At 52.0% G+C, this 16,395-nt stretch overlaps 1 protein-coding gene across 1 annotated transcript in view; it reads right to left on the bottom strand.

Annotated features, from left to right (window-relative positions):
* Window positions 1-933: 933 nt before the first annotated feature.
* Window positions 934-16,395, bottom strand: part of HCFC1 (host cell factor C1) — a 29,164-nt gene continuing 13,702 nt past the window's right edge. Inside the window, exons 10-26 of the mRNA XM_027845805.1 lie at window positions 15,827-16,024; window positions 15,094-15,318; window positions 14,684-14,788; window positions 13,696-13,915; window positions 13,141-13,283; window positions 12,842-12,980; window positions 12,024-12,244; window positions 9,680-11,438; window positions 9,113-9,276; window positions 7,451-8,003; window positions 6,472-6,816; window positions 5,797-5,912; window positions 5,576-5,710; window positions 4,965-5,150; window positions 4,073-4,370; window positions 3,388-3,451; window positions 934-3,204 (exon numbers count right to left, since the gene is read on the bottom strand). Coding sequence (XP_027701606.1) covers window positions 3,165-3,204; window positions 3,388-3,451; window positions 4,073-4,370; window positions 4,965-5,150; window positions 5,576-5,710; window positions 5,797-5,912; window positions 6,472-6,816; window positions 7,451-8,003; window positions 9,113-9,276; window positions 9,680-11,438; window positions 12,024-12,244; window positions 12,842-12,980; window positions 13,141-13,283; window positions 13,696-13,915; window positions 14,684-14,788; window positions 15,094-15,318; window positions 15,827-16,024 — 4,911 coding nt within the window. The 3' untranslated portion in view covers window positions 934-3,164. The remainder of the gene's footprint in view (window positions 3,205-3,387; window positions 3,452-4,072; window positions 4,371-4,964; window positions 5,151-5,575; window positions 5,711-5,796; window positions 5,913-6,471; window positions 6,817-7,450; window positions 8,004-9,112; window positions 9,277-9,679; window positions 11,439-12,023; window positions 12,245-12,841; window positions 12,981-13,140; window positions 13,284-13,695; window positions 13,916-14,683; window positions 14,789-15,093; window positions 15,319-15,826; window positions 16,025-16,395) is intronic.

Genomic DNA, 16,395 nt, shown 5'->3' on the forward strand with positions numbered 1-16,395 from the left:
GGGATCTCAGCTTCAGACTGGGCGAAGTGGAATCCTTAACTGGGGGTTCAGACCTATTAAAGGGAAATAAGCATCCTGAGCCCTCAGGACAGCTCAAAGCCCAATTCAGGTACAAAAGGGACTTTGATCTAGACCCAGCTCTGAAATCAACTTGGTATAAAACCTTCACTTTTTTAACTAGCTGGGGAAAGATGAGATTGGACCCAATGACCTGTTTCTTCTGCCTCTAGCATTCTCTGATCAAGTTGGGAAACTGAGCAACGGCAGGTGACATAAGCAAGAGGAGGGAACCCCAGAGTCTAACTCATTTTTGTCCCCAAATGTGTTATGTTGGTAGGTCCCTGTCCCGGTCCCCTCTTCCTCACAGCAAAGAGTGCAAAGAGGGAACTGAGCAGGGGAAGCCTTAAGTAGCAAAGCAGCTAGTTATATCACCCCCAGACACACTGGGACATTCCATCCCACACCCAGGACCCTGTCCTCCACCCCTTTCCTCCTGGTGCATGTGCTCAGTTCCATGTTATACTAGGGGAACTTGGACCCAATGGATTGTAATACATTACTTCAAGATATAACCTAAGGTGGCCCCTTAGATGACCTTAAAAGTCACCTTTGTCATCTCTCCCCTTTCACAGATTGGATAACTGTGATCCAGAAAGTGACCTGTCCAAAGCCAAACAGCTGGTTAGGAGAAGTGGGCCTCCGAAGCTAGTCTTCCTGGGTAGCAAGCTTACCCAGCAAGCTTTACTCCAAAGGAAGGCTAGAAACTCCCTCTAAGCTGGGCCCCATGACTTGAGTAACCCAAACAAAGCACTGTACTTTCCATTTGGAGAGCAGAGGTAGAGCACGGGAACATGTGTTTTCCACCTCTGGGCCTTTGGGGATGATCTTTGGAGAGTTCCAGGATTGTGGGTGGGGGAGAAGACAACCACATGGTTATTTCAAAAAAACGTATTTTATTGTTCAAAATAGCACAAACAACATAGCACTAGGGTAATATTGAGTCACAGGGGGAGGGGGGCTCTACAATGGAAGATAGAACAGCTGTTCTTTAAAAAAAAAAAAAAGGCGAGAAATTAAAGGGGGTGGGTGGTAGAAGATGAAGAAAAACAGATGGCAGGACCAGGCAAATGGAATCTAAGAGACTAAACAGTAAAGTCGTCCACAGTGAAATATACTATAATACAAAAGAACAGAGGCCCTGCAGTTTTGTAGGGTCCAACAGCAGAGGGGTGAAGAGGGTACCTTGGGTGAGGGGGGAAAAGGATATCGATCACTACCTCTTCAGGCTGGCCCAAGAACTGAGGAGAGACCCTAGCCAGGTCCTCAAGGTTGGCTGCTTGTTTGAAATTATTTTTGTACAGCATTTTTCAAAGTGCTCACTTTGCCAACGCAGATTTTGGGCACTAGGGAGCTTGACTCCCCACAGCCACCCTGCCTTGTTACATTGAGTTTAGCTCCCGACTCACTGGCTCTACTCTTCAGGAGAGCAGGTGGGTGAAGCTGGAGAGCAAGGCCCACAAATTCATGGAATCTGTAGGCCGGAGCTGCTGGCTTTGAGAAAGAGCACCCCATCCCCCTCCAACTGCCAAACTCCAACCTCTTCCAATCCAAGTTTCCACTCTTCCCTTTCAATTCCCTTCTCCCCTCAAAATACAAAAGTTTGGGGGAGGAGAAAGGGGCAGCTGTCTACTCTGACCCCATCCTACACCAGAAACACTTCCTGTTTGAACCGGCCCTAGCTGGTTAGGGCAGGGTCTAGAGGGAGCTCAAACATAAAGGGATTGGGGGCAACAGGGGAGGCAGCATATTCTAACATTACCTTTCCTGAAAACCAGCCTAATTTAGGGTTCACTTATTTCCCAAGTTTCCTGGTGAATCAGGGGTCTGGGTTTGCTGTGTGCCTTGTTGCTACTGCCTCCTTCTTCCCAATTAACTTGACATACCCTCTTCCTTCAGGGGAACCAGACCAGCAGAAGGTTAAGGGACCAGCAACATGCAATGTGTTTGCAGTCAAGAGAAACCAAAGTATCTAAAGTCTCTGTGGGCACTAGCTAGGGGTGCCATTCTCTCCTCATCCTGGCCAGTTTAGCGCCCCCAGGACATCCCTGCCAAGACTGACACTAAACCAGAAAAAAAAAAGTAATCCATTTTGTACATTGCTAAAAGACACCCCCCCAAGGGAAAAAAGCCCCACATACTATAAGATAGTAATAAAAATGAACTTCATTTCTTCAATTTTTTTACTTAAAAAAAAAAATGATAACAGTTCCTCCCTTCCCCTGACCCAAACTTGTCTGGGGCTCCCTCACCCTAGTGTGGCATTACAAAGCAGCTTCTAGACCAAGCCATGCCCCCCATGCTGCCCTCTGCTCTGTGCAGGGGTAAGAGGAGGAGCAGATTGTGATGCCAGGGTCCTGGGGAATCACAGGCTTGGAGGGAACAGGGTTGAGGCGAGTTTAAGGAACTTGGGTGGCTGCAAACTAAAAGGATAAAAAGACAAAAAATGCCCGTGAGGTTGGCCTAGCAATGATGGACCTCAGGGCATGGTCTTGGGAGGGAGGGATGGGGAGGGGGAGGAGGGGAAGGAGGAAGGCTAGGTGTGTCCTTTGCTTTTCTTGTGGCTCATGTCCTCCTCCTCCTCCTACTCCATACCCATACCTATCTCCTCTGCAACCCCAGGGAAACCAAGAAGGAAGAAATGTTTGTTTTAAAAAGGAATTTTAGTTTCTCTTTCAAAGGTTATGAATATGGAGCAAGCATAAAACCTACATGGGACTGCTGCTGTGGAGAGCATCCATGGGCAGAGGGAGCCTGCCAATGGGCCCCTTGTTCTCTTCCCCTTCCCAAGGGGCCCCCTACTGTCTCTGAAGCTTAGGACTGCATGCACAATTCAGCACAGCGGGCCAGGGTGTGTGGAGGCCTCTCCTCTTCTTTCTCCCTTCCCAACCCAACATTAAAATGTGCTTTCTTCATAATAACTTGTCCTCCCTACCCCTTAAAAAACCAAAAAAACGGAGAGCAAGGAAACTGGGCAGAGGGAGGCTCCAAAGGTGCCGGGGTAGAGGGGCCGGGGAGGGAGAAGTTGCACAAGGCGCAGCAGGCGGCATCTCTGAAGCAGAGCAGGGGGCCGGGGAGAGGGGCGGGCATCTGGGAGAAGGGGCCGTTCACTGGCCATCTGCCTTGGATTTCTTTGGAGCAGATTTCCTTGGGAGAAGGGAGAGAAGAGTTAGGACAGGCTCCCAGTGTTTCTCTCAGATTTTTAAGACCTTCCTATCAACAGTGTCTAGCATCCTCCCCACCCCCAAGTGGAACTAAGATCTACCCCCCATTATCCAAACACTCCCCTCCCCAAGCCTTCATGAGCCATAGTCAGGAGGCCCCACTTACATTTCTGGCGAGGATAAGGGCCGCTTGCTGGCAGGCTTTGAGCTGGAGCTGTCTTTGCTAGATTCTGCAACAGAAGATACAGGATGGAAAGAAGGAGGTGAATGGGAGTGGTGAGGAGAGGTGGCACAGACACATGAGGAGATCAGGCCTCAAGGCAGACACAAGTTTGACAGCAGTTTGGTGCTGCGCTGTTCTCAAACCTGTTCAATTCCACCATTTTCATTTGCACATAAAATACCATGTGCTGGCACCCCAACTCCCTCATCAGAGCACACGGCCCCTTCTTCAGGCTCTCCATTCGGACTCAAGTTGGGAATCACCTTGGATCAACACATATTTTTATATATACATACACACACACATATTATATTATATCATATTATATCATATTATATTATATTATATTATATTGGTCCTTGCTGCCCCCCTCCCCTAGTCTCCTATCTGCCCTCTCCCTTCCTCAAATATCTTCTCCATGAGACTACGAGTTCCTCAAGGGAAAGGATTACATCTTCTTTGTCTCTCCTGAGATAATAACCCTCTACCGCCCCCATGGAGGGGAGGCAGAGCACCACGGCATAATGGATGACCTACAGAGCACATACCTCTTTGTCTGACAGAAGCCCAACCTATTGCCAGACCCTGCCCAGATGCCCCTGATTCCCCTCCCATGGACAGTGCCTACCTTGCAACCACCTGACTTGTGTGGCAGGGCCATAACCCTTTTCATTGCGGGCAGCAATGCGGAAGATGATAGCTGGCTTGGTGGTATAGTCAATGTGGGCATTGGAGAGGCTGGAGGACTGCACCAGGCAGGATGGGTTGGGCCCACAGTAGACCCGCATGAAGGCCAGCTGAGCTGGGGCTGAGCTTTTCGGTTCACCTGCCTGGGAGCTCTGGATGGCTAGGTATACTGAGTACTCAATGATCTTGCCTGAGGTCACTGAAGGTGGCTCCCAGGTGAGGTGTGCACCATCTGGACTCTTGGGGGGCAGAGGAGAAAGGGAGAGAGAGGGAGGCAGGAAGAGAGAGAGAGAGAGAAGTAAAAAACCAAAGGCTCAAGGCTACCATTGTCAGCCTGAAATACCACTACACAAATGCTTTTACTACAGAAGAGGGAACAAGCAGTAACTAACCAAAGACCCAAAATTTAAGACAGGTTGGGACCCTGAAACGCAACTACATGCTCCCCTACCTCACTTCCCACTAGATCACAGCAAGACACTCACAGAAGGGATGTCAGTGATCTAGTTCAACCTCACTTTCTAAGTAGGGAAACTGAGGCTTAAAAAGGAGATGGTGGCTTGCTTGAGATCATACAACTGATTAGTAGGACCGGTAATTCCACTAGGACTATGTCTGAAGTCTGGGGCTCACACACCACACTGCTGCTCAGCCTTCCTATGGCTGTGTTCCAGGCAGACAAACACGCTTCCTGCATTCAACCCTATCCCTCCACCCCTCCAACTCCCAGCTCAGAACCTTCCCAAGTGAACACTATCCACTTCTGTTCACCATAAGCCTTCCCAGCTGTCTCTGGTGCTTTGTAAAGAGGACTGATTCAGGTTAATACTCACTTTACTGATTTTAATGGCACAGGGAGCCCCAGGAAAGCCAGGCAGACAAGTCTTAAAGGCTGAGATCTCGCTGAAGGGCCCCCGGCCACAGGCATTGATACCTGCGACACGGAACTTGTAGGCTGTGCCTGGCTGGAGTTCTTGCTTCTTTAGCTGGTTGTAGTCAGGGATAGTGCCTGAGTCATCCTGGGTAAGGGAAGAGAAAATATAGCTAACTGCTAACCAGCTGAGGCTACCTACCTGGTGTTTCCCACCTTTCAGTGGGTACAGGAGAGAGGAGAGAAGCTGATAATTTAAGTCAATACAAAAGGACCTACAAGCTGTTGCTTCAACTAAGGGAATGACTGCCCCTCTTCCCCAGTTGTTTTAGCACCTAAAAGCCTAAAGGACAGTGGCTGAACCTTTTCTCTGGTCCCACCACTGTACCTAATGAACAGACTCAGACATCTGACTCCAGTCAAGTGGGGTTATTCATTAGCAAGAGATGGCAGGGATTGGGACATGACAGTGGAACAGGGAAGAACTCAGTTACTAGTGAACCTGGGGTGGCTCTGCGTCATACCCAGGCCCAGACCTGAGGTCAGGGGACAAACACTCCTGGGGGCACTCACATCACTCGGGGCATCATCTGGAGGCAGGAAATAGTGCATCACCATCATGTTGGTGCCCTTGATGACCCCGACATCGAACCATTGGTTTTCCTTCTTCGCTGTGGCTTTCATGGGTGGGGGCAGGGGATCTGGTTTCTAGGGAAGACAATCAAGGGATCAAGTCAACCTCAAGGACATCTGGAGGGGTTGTGTTCCCTTAAGGACCATCACACCCAACTCACCCCCACTGGTGACTCGATGCCATTAGCTACCTCAGCCAGGGCAGCAGCTGCCTGGAGCTTCGCTGGACTAGCCACCACTGGCTGAGGAGCCACAAATGTGTTGGATGGAGCCAAACCTGGGAAAACAAAGTGTCTGATGAAAGAGGTCCTAAGGTGACCTGGCTCTCACATCCTGCGCCCCGCACCTTCTTCCACAGCTGCTATCCTGGCCCCGCGGAGACTGCCAGAGGCAACAGGCCCCTGGGGTGGGGCCTTTGCCATTGACACGTAAGGGCACATGCTTTCAGGCTGTCGCCTTCTTCCTTAAATGAGTTTTCTTCTCACTGTGAAGAACTGTGAAGCAGACTTCACTGCGAAGAGGACTTCGAGAGAAGCCTGGGGTGTGAGTCTTGAATCCAGGTCTCTTCCCTCTAAATCACTCCACCCCACACAGGCAAACATTTAAGGCCGGCTGCCTCCAGGGGCTTCTTATCTTTGTCTGCTCCCTGAGGAAAGGGCTGAAAGTCACCTTAGGTCTGAAGGTGATGGCAGGGGGTGGGGGGGAGCTTGGCAGCAGGCAACAAGAACAGTGTTCCCTAAGGATCGGTTCAGGCCCCAACACTGGAAGGATCCCAGAGTGATCCCCACATTACTCCTGGCCAACACTCCATTCGGGTGGCCAAGGCGCCCACTTACTCTCTGTTGCTGTGGAAGGCAGAAGGGCCACAGTGCTGGTGACAGCACTGGCTAGGTCACTGAGGCCATTGCTGTCCGTGGCTGGGTCATTGAGGCTGTCAGCAGGGGCCAGAGCCTCAGTGGGCAGGTGGTGGTGGTGGTGGTGGTGGTGGTGCACCTGAGCCTGGGCTTGGGCCTGAGCCTCCTGCAATTGTTGCTGCTGCTGTACCAAAGCAGCAAGTTCCTGCTGGGTCAGCACAATGGGGATGGACGTAGGCTGCCCCTCCTGGCCCTCGGCTGTCAAATGCCCCAGCTCTGCCTGTGCCACTGCGGCTGCATCTGACGTGTCCATTGGCTCGCCAGCACCTGCTCCAGAGCCAAAGGGAACACCAATCAGAGCTCTAGCCGATTCAGGAATGACATCAGACCCGACTCCCCAGGTGGCAGTTAGCGCACTTGGTCCCTTACCTCCCCCAGGTTTGGGGAGGAAGGCTAAGCTGCCAGGCTGTCAGCAGAGACCACCCCATTCCAGTGCCACCCATCACCTAATGAGAGGACGGTGCAAACGGATGCTGCGCACCTTGCCACCCTCGTTTCTTGCTGCTCTTTAGCACCAACCGGGGCTTTAAGCTAAGTGGCCCAGCTTCTTGGTCTGCTCTTGACAGCCTCTTCTGCTCAGACTGCTACCTCCTCCTCAAACCTCTACCCACACTTGGTCTCTCTTGCCTACCATCCACCCACTCAATCCCCTGAAACCTTAGAGCCAAAAGGATCTCAAACAGCTCAGATCTCTGCGTGTGCTAGTTTTGAGCTCTGGCCTATCTATGGCAGGCCCTCTCTCGGGCCTCCACACCAGCCTGCTATATCACATCGCCCCTTAATAAATAGGTCACTGCCACCTCACTGACTCCAGAGTCTAAATCTAAACCCTACCTAAAACAGGTATGGGTGGCTCTTCCCGAGTTCCTTTCTACTTAGATTCCCTCTGCCAAAAACTTACCCATCACGGCCTGCTGGGCTGCCTGGAGCACAGCCTGGATTGCCAGGGCCTGGGCTTCCTCAGTAGCTGCTGCCTGGGCTGCAGCCTCAGCTGCTGCTGTCACTGCCAGTTCCTCTGGGGTAAGGCCTGTAACCATAAGGGTCGTGGTGCCAGCCTGAGCCTCAGCCATCAGCTCTTGGGGCAGGGACAATTGGTCCACTTCGGGCTGCGGCTGTGGCTGTACCATGACAGCAGTCACTACTGCTGAGCTGGCAGCCTCCTGACCTGGGGAAGGTGCCCCAGCCCCACTCATGTCCACTGCTGTCTGTAGGTCAGGGCTGTGAGTAGCCGATGGGCCCTCGGCCTGTTCCCCTCCAGGAGCAGAGCGGGGCTGTAAGAGGTGCTGTGGAGCTTCTGTCTCAGATGGGATCTCCTCTAAGGGCTGGAGAATGTCTGTGGCCGAGAGGGCCACCTCCTGCGCGTCTGTGCCAGTCACAGCCACTGCTATTGTGGCTGAGACAGATGCTTCTGTAGCCATGGCATCAGGAGGCATCTCCGTCATTGCTGAAATGTTCTACAAGGTTAGAGGGAGGCAGCAGTCAGATGAGAATCAACGATCGCAAACCATTTATGTCCTAAGGTTTTCCTCAGAAATGTTAAAATGTTATGCTTTTGTTGAGGGGTGAGGTAGGGAGGTGGACTTGTGAAAGCTGCAAGACCGACCTACTGGGAGGGCCTTGATGTGGATAAAAGGGCTGGTGACACAAGTTCTAGTGCCAAGGTTCTGGTAACTCATTTTCTGTAACCATAGTAACCTCTGAGTTTCTGCCGCTTCACCTCTACAAAATGGAAGTTCCAAATACTGCCTCCTTGTAGCTAAGCTGCTGCTGAGATGAGAGGGGGCTTAGGAAAAGAAGCCAACGCTGCTGCTTAGCAATGGTTGCTTCTTCAGGCCCTCGGGCCTCTTGACCTGCTGGGCACGGCTTGGCAGCCCTCCCCCCACCCAAGTTGCTCTTCTTCCATCCCATCTGTTTCCTGCCAAAATAATGGCATGGGTGTGTAGCGCCCTGCCCTCTACACCCAGGGAGAAAGCACCGAGTGTCACACATGGTAGATGAAGGATTGGACACAAGAGATGTCATGCTGGAAGGAGGAAGTGATAGACTAGACAAGGGAGACCAGTGCAATGTCAACACTAGACACCCCAGGGGCCACATGGGGCCAAGGAAAGGTAGATTCAGAATTTGCTAAATGGCAATTCCAAAGACAACTAAGGCAAAGGGATTGCTAAAAGTCTAGCTGGGAGCAAAAGTTGGTATAAGACAAAGGGAAAAGTGAGTCTATCCACATGGGTAAGGGAGAACTAAGAGCCCGTGGTCAGTGGGGGGCTTCTTGGGATGGGAACAGGGCAGGGGGATGCCAATTGTATGCTGGGATGTTGGACAGACAAGACAGGCCAGACTTCAGCCTGTATTCAGGTCGTCCCTCTCCTGTTTCCCAGCCGGGCTTGCTTGGTCCAACCCCAACATTCTGTCCGAGGTCCATGGTAGCCTCACTGGTAGCCAAAAGTACAATGCTCCTTCACGCAGAACAGGACACGAGGAGCCAGGAATAAGAGCCTTGCCCAGGAGCATGCCCCAAGCCCTCTGGTTTGCAAAGGGAGGGCTAATAATGGCTTCTCACCGGCACTGAGGGACCAGGAACTGGTGTGGACTGGGTCACAGTGGTTACAGCTCGGGTCTGGGTGGAAGACACCGTTGTGGTGATGGTCCCGGAACTGGTGGTGACCATGCTTTCTCCTTGGGTGTTCTCTGGCTCCCCTTGATTGCCTGCAGCTGGCAGTGGGTCTGTGGGAAGGGAAACAGGTGGGTTGGGAAGGAAAGCTGGGCTGGGGTACACTTGGTGAAGGAAGGGCCTAATGATACTTTCCACCTCTCCCTTGAGACTCTGGAGAAGCGGGACAAGAGGTGTGGGGCCCAATGGAAGAAGCTTGAGTTAGGAGTAAGGTTTCTAGCTCCTATGGTGCCACTCCAGAGGTACATGACCTTAAGACTTTTGCCTGGTTTCCTCATCTGTAAAGTAACCAATACCGCTCGCCCAACTTATCACAGAGGTACCTTAAGATGCGACTTGGGGCCAGGCATCTAACAAATCCAAGTTTCCTTCCCCCTGGGGAACTCCCATTCCAGACTCCTGTTCTAAAATCAGGGTTGGGGGCCTGAATGAAAGGATCACTTGCCTCTAACTCACCTTGGTTTGAGCTCATGTTTGAGGTGACAGTGGTGGCCGTATGTGTGGTGCCTGTCTCATGGGTTTCACAGGGGGGGTTGGTACACACCCTCTGCCCTGGGGAGGGGGCTGGTGCTGCTGCAGAAGCTAAGGCTGCCTCCAGGGTCTTCTGGGAGGGGCTGGCCCCAGAGGGTGGGACACCAAAGTTGACTGTCATGGTGGTGCCAGTGGAGGTGGTCTGGTGAGTCTCACAATGAGGGCTAGCAGGTATCTGCTGCCCAGGCTGACTGGAGCCTACATTGGAGGTGGCAGTGGTGGCCGTATGTGTGGTGCCAGTCTCGTGGGTCTCACAGGGTGGGTTGGAGCACACCTGCTGGAGAGTGCCTGCGTTCGAGGTAGTGGCTGTGTTGGTGGTACCAGTCTCATGCGTTTCACAAGGTGGGTTGGAACAGGTGGAAGAGGCGGCAGCGGCCAGGCAAAGCACCTCTGTGGCTTTCACAGTCATAGTGGTGCTGGTGGAACTGGTCTGATGTGTTTGGCATGGGGGCTTTGTGGGCCCCTGTACCCCATTGGCCTCCCCAGCGCCCATGGTGGACCGGGCTGTAGTCGGGGTGTTTGTTGTATGGGTATGCTGTACCTCAGATTGCCGGCTGATGAAGGCTAGTTGCCCTAAGCCTGTGCTGGTACCACCCCCACTAGCTGAGCTGCTCCGAGTTGGTGGCCCCATAGAACCTGTGGTGGTGGTACCAGGCTCACAGGATGGACTGGGGCAAACCTGGGGAGCAGCTGGGCATGGTGTCTCTGTAGCTTTCACAGTCATGGTGGTGCTGGTTGCGCTGGTCTGATGGGTTTGGCATGGGGCCTTGGCAGGAGCCTGTGCTCCCTCAGGCTCCCCAGCGCCCATATTGGATCGGGCTGTGATGGGGGTGTTAGTTGTGTGAGTGTGATGTGTCTCACGCTGCTGGCTGGCAGTTGCCGGTTGCCCTGAGCCCATGTTGGACATGGCAGTGGTGGCAGTGCTGGTGGTTCCTGTCTCATGGGTCTCACACGGGGGGTTTGTACACACACGCTGCCCAGTCATGTTGGATGTGGCGGTGGTGGCTGTGTTGGTGGTACCCGTCTCATGGGTCTCACATGGGGGATTTGAGCATACTTGCTGCCCAGTCATGTTCGATGCGGCTATATTGGTGGTACCTGTTTCCTGGGGCTGGCATGGGGGGTTGGAGTACATGTGCAGCCCAGCCATGCTGGAAGTGGCTGTGTTGGTGGTCCCTGTCTCATGGGTCTCACAAGGGGGGTTGGAGCACACAATCTGCCCTGCCCCTAGCAGTGTGGGGACTGTTAGGTTGGCACTGACCACAGTGGGAGTGTTGGTGGTGCCTGTCTCGTGGATCTCACAGGGGGGGTTTGAACAGACCCGCACCACGCTGCCGTTCTGCGGTCCCATTGCTGAAGTCACCAACGAGGCACCTGCCTCCTGCCTGTCACAAACAAATTGGACCTGGGTTGGCTGCTGGAGGCCCCCAAGGTTTGCTACTACGGTTGTAGTGGCTGTATTAGTAGTGCCTGTCTCATGGGTCTCGCAGGGGGGGTTGGAGCACACTAGTGTCACAGTGCCGGGCTGCACATCGCCCTGGCCTGACTCAGCGATTGTAACTGTGGCTGTGGGCTGCTCTGTTGTAGGTGAGGCCAAGATGGAGACAGGGAGGTCATGCACTGGTTGGGCCTCTACTCCACTGGGTGTGGTAATCAACGTCACTTGAGTGGGCTGAGAGACAGGCTAGGAAAAAACAGAAGTAGAAACCCCCCCAGTCCATCAAGTCTCTTTTCTCATGCCATCCCCTTCTTTTCCCATCCTCCCAAATTCTCTCCATTTTGGCTCAGCTCTGAGGCTGGGCCAGTCTCCTACATTTCTGTGGTGCTAGCCTTGGGGATGCATGTGAGAAAGCCAACCCCAGCCCTTCAGACTCATTTGGGAGTCCCACTTCTGAAGTCCAGTAAGGTATTGAGGGGTGCACAGGGAGGGAGAGAAGAGTGGAGAAATGAAGGAAGTCACTCACACAAACACAGAAGTCAGGTGTTCCTCCCGCCCCCAATCCAGGAGACCATACCCCACTCACTAGTGAAATGTTGAAAGTCTTATCCACATGGTACTGAGGTTTTCTCCCCTCACCTTACTTAATGCTGCCATGTGAGGTTAGATGGGAGATAATTCAACAGGAAGCTAAGAGCCAAGGACTTGCCCAGGGTTGTACAGTGAGAATTCAGCTCTCCTACCATACAGCCTGGCCTGCTCACCATGCTACTGTACTGATCAGTTCTGTGGTGAGCTGTTTGGCTGAGTGGCAGTGGAGGAAGGGCCTACCTGCATGGTAATGGTGGGGGTGGTGAGCCCTCCTGCCGCTGTCAGAGTGGTCTGGGCAGCTGACACAGTAATGGCTGTAGGATTGATCACCTGGCTCGAAAGGGTGGCAATGGTCCCCAGGGTGGTGATTGGAGTGGCTAGGGAGGCATTGGTGTTATGCCCGCCTGCTCCTGCGAGGCTGGTAGACACCGTGCCAGTCACAGTGCCAAGGGTTGTGACTCCTGGAGGGAAGGGGAAACCAGATGAAAGGGGGCCACTTCTTCCCAGCTATCCTCACCAGTTTATCTGCCTGCCTCTCCTTCCCACCCCTGGGAGCTGAAGAGCCCCCTGTTCTCTCTCAGCTCCGTCTTAGCTCTCTTAGCTAAGACTGGTTTGGTAGGTCCTATTCCTGCAAGTACATAACTGAGATGGCAGGTACCAGGGAGAATATATCTGCTTCCTGGAGTTGAGACTGGCAGGAACATTAGTTTAAAGAAGAAAACAGTCCCCTGGGGGATTCTGCAACGGTAAATACACTGAGTGTGGGACATGAAAAAGCAAGAGAAAAATGAAAGACCCAAGAGGCTCTTGAAAGTGAGCTGAACGTGAAAGCATGATATCGGAATGGGCTTGGGAGCATCTAGGTGCTCGATGGTGCCCTCAAGGAAGGATACCTGGGTCCCATGCACGATTCTGTGGCCAGACAACCTAGGGGCACATGACCTCCATGCCATTCTCCCCCTTTCCCCTCCTGTGAGGCGGCAGGAGAATTAGACTAGTAGAATGTAGAGGCCGGCCAATTGCTCGACCTGACTCCCTCCTGTCTGCCAGACATATACCTGTGGTGCCCTTTACCACCAGGGTGGTGACAGTAGGCTTGACAGCTGATACTGTGACTGGGGTAACGAGCCGCACCCCGCCCATGGGAACAGTTCGAAGGATGGTGCCTGGCTGTCCAGGAGCTCCTTTCAGCACCACCTGTAATGCCAAAGGTTAGAGGGCTAAGCAATCCTTGGCAAGTACTCCAGAATGCCCCAAGAAAGGCAGAAGAAGCTTTGAGATATTCTCAAAGGGTGGGAGGAAGACAAGAGTCTAGCTGAATTAGGATGATGCCTGTGGGGTGGTAGGAATGCCGTACCTGGGTTACGCCCTGCTGCCCATGTCCAGTAGCGATTTTGGGGACAGCAGTGATGATTTTGGCAGGTGTGCCTGTGCCCGATGTCATGACCTTTGTGGTAATGATGGTGATGGGAGATTTGATGCCAGGGCTGCTGGTTACACCTGGAAGGAGAGGAGAGGAAAAGAAAGCCAGGTACCTGGTCAGGCTCTGATAGAAGACAACTGCTAACTCTGTCCTTAAAACCCACCTTCAGTCAACTGTGGCTCAGCCAGTGCTTTACTCCCAAGTCTATTACCTTCCACCCCTCCAAGTGTCCTAACAGGAAGAGTCACAGCTACCCTGCCACCTCCCCCCTAAAGCTTTAAAAAAAAAAGAAAAAGGGAAAATAAGAGAACTTCAAACTGCCCCATTTGCTCTCTCCAGCCTCGTAATCCAGTTACTCACCAGCCTGGACCTTATACCCCGACTCAGAATTCAGCCCATTGGGGGACACCCAGGATGTTGTGTCGGGTGACTTTTGGAGAGTAATTGTATTCGGGTACATATCGCGCGGCCCCTGCCCGACGCCCCTACCCGTCGCTCCGGACTGGGTGATGATAGCCGACATGGGGATGGTTTTGATGATGGTGGTGGTGCCCGGTTTGGTGGTATTAGGGGAGACACTGCTGATGCCCAAGATGGTGGGTTTGGTTCCAGTCCCGCTGGCCTGGGTGGTGGTGATGATGGTGGTAGGTTTGCCATCTGCTGACGTTACCAGCTTCAGAATGGTACCCGCTGGCAGGGGTCCTTTGGTCTGAGAGGAAGGGCAGAAGTAGGGTGAGAGAGAGAAGTGGGAAGGAGAAAATAACATTCTGGTCAGGCACTGATGCTCTTTAGCACCCTTTTAGCCTAGCTTTGGGGGGGGGGGGGAATGGGACAGCTCTATCACCTTGAAGAACCGAACATCAGAATCTTTCTTGCCAGTTTTTGTTTACAATCTCTATACACATATACACACGCACACATGTGCACCTGCCCTAGCTCCAAACCTCTTTTGGTTGGAAAAAATGTTAACAGGTGACATTTGTAGTAGGCGCAGGTCAAGAATGGCAGCCCAGGCCACTCACTCTTCTCCTTTTCTCTTCCTTCAAATGAGATCACGTTTGTAAAGGGCTTGGCAAACCTTCACGTGGTCTAAATGCTAGCTGTTCCTGCTACTGCTACGTGCTGATGGCCTGGCCTGGGGCATTTTGGGAAGAAACAAGTTTCACTGATCTTAGTTCACATGGCACTTAGCATCCACCCCCACCAGCCTTGTCTCTCCCCTGAGCTACTCCAGGGCAGACACTTGCCTCCTTATACTCCTTGCCTCTTACCCCCCCCTCCCACCCCCTTGTTTCCATAGCAAATACTCAAATCTTGATAATTAGTCCTAGTAAAAGAAATCTCTTTTAAATCACTTACTAGGGAAGTGCCACAAATCTGGAAAGGTGCCCATTATGATCCTTTTGCAAAATTACTTTTACAAGGATGAACCCATCACCCCATCTCCTCCATCGCTACCCTAGGCTGGGTCTTTTACCTGGATGATCTGAGTCACAGGGCCAGTAGAAGCCTGGCCTGTGACTGCTGAGGTCTGAACCGGTTTGGTCTGAACAACTGACATCACTTTGCCCAGATTAGAAATCTGTAAAGTAAAGAGGAGATGAGATAGAGATTTTGGACATGGCCAATTCGGGCATTTGTTCTGCTTATATATATATATTTTTGTTAATTGAAAAAAATAAAATCTAATTTTTAAAAAGATTAAAAAAAAAAAAGTCAGGACAAATAGGGCAGAGGCTTCACTAGAAACCAAGTGGTAGTTGCAGTGAGGATTTTCCCAGAATACACCTCTAAGGTTCCAACTAGCTACAGTCAGGCTGACCCAGGTCCTGAGCACCTGATTGGGAATTCAGTCTGGACACTGGCCCACTGACGCTTGCTACTCACCAGTGCACTGCCCCCTGGGACAGAGATGGGGCTCTTCACCAGAGTGATGGTTTTGGTGACCCCACCAACCACGGTGGTCACCACCTGGGCTTGCTGGGCCACAGTCACAGTGCCAGACTTGTGGACTGTGATGATAGGACGGGTGGGAGTGTTAGCAGCTGAGGACACTGATGTGCCCACTTGGGCTGCTGCCGTCTTTAGCATCCGGGTGGCTGGGTTGCTCACCTGAGGGGAATAGAAACAGTGTGAAGCACTGATTTTATAGGTAGATAATATCTGAGTGGACTCAAAAAAAAAAATTAAAAATAAGAGCTCCAGATGTTATGCTATAAGAGCTCTAAAGTTCTGGCCTTTGTGGCTAATTCACAATGAATGGTTTTGGTGGAAGGAAGGCAGACGTATTGATCAAGTGGTCATGGCTACCATAGTTTGGGGGAAGAGTTCAGTCTAGGATTCCCTGAATCCTAGGGAAGGACTAGACCTAAGTTACTCCATGTGGTAGAAACTCCCACACCCCCAATTTAGAAGTTCTCCCAGATCTCAGATCACAAACTTTATTCTGCTCACTAAGGCCTGTTGTTCTCCTTCAGAACCCCTGAGAACAACACTGGGGGCTTTTGCTTCCTTTTCCTAAGCCTGGAGGATTCACTGTGGTGCCTGGAAAATCTTACTTCCACCCAGAAGAGTGAGCAGACACAAGGTTTCTTGCCTTCAGAGGCAGATGAGGGCTTACCATGACTGGCGAGGAGGCCACTTTCACTGTGGCTGGAAGTGTGGTGGTGCCAGGAGACACTGCTACTGTTTTAACAATGGTGGTCCCTGCAGGGACACTCAGTACTGTGGGAGCTGAGGAAGGAGGGATCTTCTGGGTGGCTGCAGCTGCTGCGGCCAGGGCTGCCATTCCACTCATCTGAGGGTTGCTGCCAATCACCTAAAAAAAAAAAAAAAGAGAAGCAAAAAGGAAGATCTGGCTTGGGCTGGAGTCCTGAGTTCGAGTTGTCCCAACTTGCTTTGCCTTGCCTTCTGGGCCTATGGGTCTAAGACCTACAGGCCATTTTCTTGTATTTCAATCGGCCCTCAGTAAAAGAGCTACCTGCTAGAATCTCCTTCTCCTTTCTCCCCTTAACACAACCAGGAGCAAGGGGAGGAGCCCAATGATCTGCATCATGGCTGCTATGCCATTCTCCTGACCTCGAAGTAACATTTCAAAGGCTAGGATGGACTCCCAAGTTTCTCTGGCTACAAGATTTTTAAATCATCAAACTCCCCTATTTGTATTCTCAAGAACCGTTCAATCAGATA

The sequence above is a fragment of the Vombatus ursinus genome, unplaced genomic scaffold (assembly GCF_900497805.2).
Source record: "Vombatus ursinus unplaced genomic scaffold, bare-nosed wombat genome assembly UNPS02015024.1, whole genome shotgun sequence".
NCBI lineage: Eukaryota > Metazoa > Chordata > Mammalia > Diprotodontia > Vombatidae > Vombatus > Vombatus ursinus.